Source organism: Lingula anatina, chromosome 2 (assembly GCF_051362555.1).
Source record: "Lingula anatina isolate TDL-2025a chromosome 2, LinAna3.0, whole genome shotgun sequence".
NCBI lineage: Eukaryota > Metazoa > Brachiopoda > Lingulata > Lingulida > Lingulidae > Lingula > Lingula anatina.
Genome location: NC_141768.1, coordinates 14,735,715 through 14,741,815, shown reverse-complemented (window position 1 = coordinate 14,741,815; position 6,101 = coordinate 14,735,715). Strand labels below are relative to the sequence as shown.

Below are 6,101 nucleotides of genomic sequence, written 5' to 3'. Positions count from 1 at the left end.
GGTTCACGCTAAATAGCTGTCAGCCGAGCGGACACGAAAGTTAATTACCCCCTTACAGCTTGTAGTAGGCGGGACGGACATTTAAGCCTGATTATCTGACAGTAATCTAGTGAGACTCCCCACGGGGATAGATCTATCTAAAAGCTCTGGGAATACAGCCTAACAACATGTTATGGGTATTTAAATATTATCACTCCTTAAAAAATAAAAGAAAAATATATTTAGTGGTTCTTCATTTCTGTATTAGGTCAACATTTTTATCATCTTTCACTCCATTTGACAGCTTAACTGCCACAAAAATTGTTTATATTTTCTTAGTTTCTCATCCCTTTTAAAGAATGACATTGAACTGTAATTAGCCAATTTACAAATATGCCAATTAATAGCCATACACTTAAATTGTTTACTGTACGAATGACAAGACTAAGAATTATTTCCATATGCATAATAATTTAATTTTTATTCTGAATTAGTTATAATAAAAACCAATGTTATGAAACTAGTTATATTTACAATATACCTTATCTATCAAATTGGCTCATAAAATAAAACACTTTCCCTCAACTTTTTCCCCCCAATTATCTACAGTGCCCTTCTTGCAAATCATAATATATTTGTTATAGGTCACACTGGGAAACAAGTACAAGCTGGAAACAAGTAGCAATTTCAATACTTGCGAAGTCTTTACAGGTCATTGCCACTGAGGTGAATAACTACAGGTTTTTTTCCTTTATGGATATTTTTAATGTGCTTTACACAATTTGACTTCAAATTAGTCCTGTGCTCACAGTAGTTGCACTTGTACGGCCTCTTCCCTACTTCTTTGTGCTGGTAACGGACATGCTCGACAAACGCATTTTTCAGCTTAAAGAGAAAAAAAATTTTATGTCATCAAACAATCATGTCATCAAACCCATTGTGTAGCTATACACATATGGGATATTAATTTATATATTATTCCATGTATTGTGTGCATATGTCAGTAGAAAAAATAAAAGATTTATTCCCAACCTTCACAGGTTTCCCAACATGTAATGAAAATTCTATATTACCCCATTTTGACTGACAGCATGTTGACTGACTTCAAAATGTGATGTTTCGTTTTTATATGTGGTAAGTCCAAAAAAGGATATAAATTGGCACTGTCAAACAGTAGCCATCATAAAGCCTCACATGCCCATTTTGACACATTGTCAAGAGTAAGTCACCCCCATGCAGAAACCCCACCCCCACAAGTATGTCACTGCCTGGGTCAAAGAATATCAAAAATCAAAGAATAACAACTTTTCAAAAAAAAAAAAAAATGTCTTCATACATGGCTATTTCATAGTACTGATGTTAAATTTTCTTTTGTGAAAAAATTGAGTCATGCACTCCAAGAAAATGCACTCTCAGGTGCAAAGGAATGGCAAAGAGCCAAATTAGAATGCACCGAGGCCAACAGCCATCTTTTTCTGAAAAAGTGGACCATGAAACCTTCATCTTCCTAGATAAACTTTTACCCAGAAGGGACCTTTCCCCAGCAAAAAGGGCAGTTTGTACAATCACCTGAACCTCCCCTGGCTATGGACTTGGTACATCCCTGAAGATGGGTCTATCAATCACTGACTTAGTTTTCATAACATTAATCGGCACTAAGAACCAAGAGTGTCACTTTCTATGTATAAACAAAAGAACCCCAATATAAAAATACTTACCCGTGTTTTAAAGCTGCAATGTGGGCAATGAAAATCATATGTATCTTTGTGGACCTTCAGGTGTGTTTTCAGAGAGCCTTGCTTTAATTTTTTTCCACAGATGTCACATACAATATCATATCCTTCTGAAAAAGGAAATTGTTGAAAAATGTAATCATCGTATATCACAAGCTTACATGTATATCTGCAACAAGTGAATGATAGGATTTATCCCAAGAACAGAAACAAACACATCTAATAAGACTTGCCACAGAAATAGATTAGTTTTGGCATATTTGAGACAACAATTTCTTCAAAACAACAATCTAAAGTTTCATCCACAGCAAGCACGGGTAGTAATCAGGTTGCAAACCCTGGGTTTGGAGGGTAACGTAGACAATCTAGGATAAAGTTTTTTTTCCTCAGTGGTTTCTGCATCCTGAAAATCCCCATAATATGTATATGTATCTGACGGGTAACATGCACATATTATTGTGTATTTTGAGAAAATCCAAATTATCTGCCAATGCCATAGGAATGTATGAGTGTCAACTTCGAGCAGGGAGCTACAATTATGATTGTTTCGGAGTGTTTCTTCAATACCCCTACATATACATTTTAAACTAAAGAGACAGTTGTAAAATAACTTACTATAAAGCTGCATTCAAATAATCATTGCTCACCGATATGTGCACGCTTGTGCCGTTTCATTCCGCTATTTGTCACACATTTGTAGTCGCACACATCACAACTGTAAATTTTACCTTTGACTGGCAGTATACCGTGTTTTTTATACTGATGACCTGTGAGAAAAAATTGCAATAAATCATACAAGCATCTTAAATCATTTTAAACGATTTTGTCACAAAAACAAATGGGAATTAATGGCAATAATTCCCCACAGCTGCCTTTCTCTCTCTCTCCATTTCACTACCACACAGCAGTTACACAAAGCAGTTACATGGGTGGGAGGGTGGCAGAAGAGCCATTTTCATTTCTTCTCAAAGAATTGAAGTCAGTTTTTACTTTACCAAGGTAAGTCTAGTTTAATTTTTCAATTTTTTTTTTTTTTTTTGAAATAACAATTTTATCAGTCTCAACTGAGACTTTAAAACTTAATGAGACAAAATATTCTTACATTATTCATTTCAAATAAAATTTTCTTGCAATGGTAAATAAGCACCGTTTTTATAGTACAGTACTTGCAAAACTCACAAAATGTAAAACATATCAATTAATAAATCCGAAACAATAAAATGACTAATAAATTAGGCAAATATTGCTTTTAAGGAAATACAATTAACAGTATTACTTTTGTAAATAAAAGCACAATATTATATTACTTTTACAATGTTTAAAAAGACTGGATAGATCCAAAAATTTATAAAATATAATAGATGTAAATAACTCAATACAAAGTAAAAATATATATATAAACCAACTTTCAATTGTGATTCTGGAATCAGTAGAATATTCACAATGAGTGCACAAAAATGACATGGTTTCTCCTCTGCATCTCTTCAGATGAGACTTCAAAGCAGTTTTATCTTTTGCCTTTTTGCCACAATGTGGGCAATTGCATACATAACGCATTTCATGTTGAACCAGCTTATGGGCAGTCAGTGACCTAAAATTTAAATTGAAAAGTTTTTTGCAATGCTTAAAGTCATATTAAACAAAATAAAACTTATTCCGAGAATATGGGGTTGAATATATATAAATATATATCAGGCTGCCACTGATATATAGACAAAATTGATTGAGCTTTAAGTAATAATATCTAATATCCAGAGGAACTGGAACAGAATTAAAACGGCTAGAGGCAGCGGCAGATGACGGCTATATGTACAGACACATCACTGTCTGTTCATAAAAAGCAATTACATGCTTTTGTACGTGGCAAATTAAAGCAGGTCAATTTTATGCAAACTCATGCTATATACTATATATACAAATGCAATAGAATTTACAAAGATAGTAAAATAAATATATTTCAACTGCTGAACAAGATGTATTACCCCCTAGAAGAGTACTTCCTATTGCACAGTGAGCAAGTAAAATTCTTCTCATTTAAATGTTTGGCCTTCAGATGACTCTCAAGATTAGGCAAGTGGTATGTCAGGTAGGAGCAGTTATCATGTGTACAACGTAGAGCTTTTTCTTCATCAACCACACCATGCTTGGAGTACCTGTGTTGTAACTGCTCTTTCTCTGTCCTATACACTTTATTACATATTTCACAAGAATATTTTTTGCGCTGATCATAATGAAGATAAATGTGCCTTTTGAGATGCTGTTTTACTGTAACGGCATGGCCACATATGCAGCACTTGAATGGAGGATCAGTATTGTGCTCCTCTTTCAAATGAAGTATAATGTCTCTGCTTGTTGAGCATGCCACATGACAACCCTCTTCTGTGCAGATGTAGAGGTTTTTTTCATGGGTTGTTTGTTGATGCAATCTATATAATTCCTTGATCGTGAACATCTCATAACAATCAGGGCAATGGAAGGTCTCCTGAAATATTCCCAGTCCATGACTATCTGCCTGATGTTCAACAAGTTCTTTTGCATTCTCAAACTGTGTACCACAAAGTTCACACCTATTAAATATTTTTGTTAATTCAGTTGATATAACATTCCTATCCTCTCCTTCAAATATGGGAACCTTCAACTGAAACGGAATATTTTTTAAGGTCTGTTTGCCATTCAAAGTTTTTTTATCACCTATCCGACCCTTTGAAAACTTCTTTGCTGTTTTCTTGTTGTGCTTCAGTTGAATATGTCTTACAAATGAAGACCTAGAGATGAAACCCTTATAGCAAGTGTAGCACACATGGTGTGAGGTAGTTGTGTAAAATGGACTTTTCCCTCTGTTTCTTAACCTCCGGTTAAAACTTACTCGCGTCGATTTGAGCAAAGACCCAGAGCATTTTTGGGCTAAAAAGTGAAGACATTTTTCTTTTATATTGGGAAAGGAAGATTTGCAACTTACACAGAAAAAGTTGCTTTTAGAATTACTTCCAATCCCAGAATCTGTTGGAGTCAATTCAGACATGTTCTGAGTGCCACTGGGCCAACCCACCTCTTCTAAGTGCTTGCATATTACCGTGGTTGCAAGCAATTTACCATCATCCATGTTTTCTACCATTGCCTCTTTTTCATCGCAGTTTAATGAATTACTGAATGCCATTTGGTTTTGTATGATATGCTGTTTTTTTAAATAATCTGAACCATTCCCAGGAAATACAGAGTCAGAAGAATTAGAATCATCCATCATATCAGTGCCACATTCAGATCCTATGTCATTGTTTGCTGTGGGCATGGCACTCAGAATGTGTTCTGTTCCACCAATCTCTCTCTTACCAAACTGCCCTGTCTCAAATTGATGGACCAAGTCCTGTACCTCCAGTTTTATGGCCGTTTTCATCAAGTCTCCCAAGCAACTAACTGGCACATGGATCTCTTTACCGTACATATAGTCTAGCACATAGCTAAACATCTCTTCACTTATATCTGAGAGAACGACACCACAATCGTTAGTTACCAACAAGCGGAAATAGTCAGCAAAATATTTTGAGTAGGAGACTAGAATAAGTTTATGGGCACTGTACCATTTCTTTCCCACACGCACCATTGCATCACAATATCTATTGTTACTTCTTAAAACTGAAGCAGTTTGAAAAAAAGAAACCTTTGCTTCACTGCTGGTGCTGATGATAACTTCACCCATCATCCAAATTCTGAAAAAGGAAAAAAAAATTAGTATTTGAAAATGATTAATATGTAAATTATGCAATTTGATGGTTGAAAAAAGTACAAAAATACTTTACATTTTACTTTTTGAGGGAATTGAGTTTGAAAATAGAATTATAGTTAACACAATGTTATATTGTTATTTTTAGGAAAAATTTTTAATTACAATGTCACTGTAACCTCCCCAGCAGGCAAACGACATTGATTCTACGTTGATTCAACATTGATCCACCAAAATTAACGTTGATTCAACGGTGAATCAATGTCGTTTGTCTGCTGGGTCAGGCTTTGGAGCTTGCCTAAGATACAACTCACTCTCACTAAATGCTTAGCCCTGTAGAGGTATTCGTTTTGTTTTCGAAAGGTTATGAGCTACGAAGAAATTTTAACGTCACTGCTAAAAACTCGTCCCCTTTTGTCTTCTTTGTAAATGTAATATGACAAACAGGCTAATATACGACGTAGTTATGCACTATGATGTCTTTTCCATGCAAATGCTGAAAACTCGCCCGCTTTTGTCTTGTTTGTAAATGCAATGTAGCTTATCTTGAATTGATTGCAGCTAACTGCAAGAAGAGAAGAGCATTTATGCAACAAGCAATAGTTATATAATCAGCTACTAATTTCATTTGAACATTTCCAATAAAATGGTATATAGAAGAAAAATAA

At 34.8% G+C, this 6,101-nt stretch overlaps 1 protein-coding gene across 2 annotated transcripts; it reads right to left on the bottom strand.

The window, feature by feature from the left end:
* Positions 1–430: 430 nt before the first annotated feature.
* On the bottom strand, positions 431–6,001 carry LOC106154570 (uncharacterized). Of its 2 annotated transcripts, XM_013528962.3 has the most exons (6): positions 5,748–5,999; positions 3,695–5,419; positions 3,119–3,303; positions 2,360–2,479; positions 1,698–1,822; positions 431–864 (listed from the first exon to the last, which is right to left on the bottom strand). In XM_013528962.3, the coding sequence occupies exons 2-6, from the start codon at positions 5,410–5,412 to the stop codon at positions 685–687; spliced, it is 2,328 nt and encodes a 775-aa protein (XP_013384416.2). In that variant the 5' UTR covers positions 5,413–5,419; positions 5,748–5,999; the 3' UTR covers positions 431–684. The 2 variants fall into 2 exon arrangements, with proteins under 2 accessions (XP_013384416.2, XP_086863456.1); XM_087007330.1 differs by lacking the exon at positions 431–864 and having other exon boundaries at positions 2,328–2,479; positions 5,748–6,001.
* Positions 6,002–6,101: the final 100 nt, after the last annotated feature.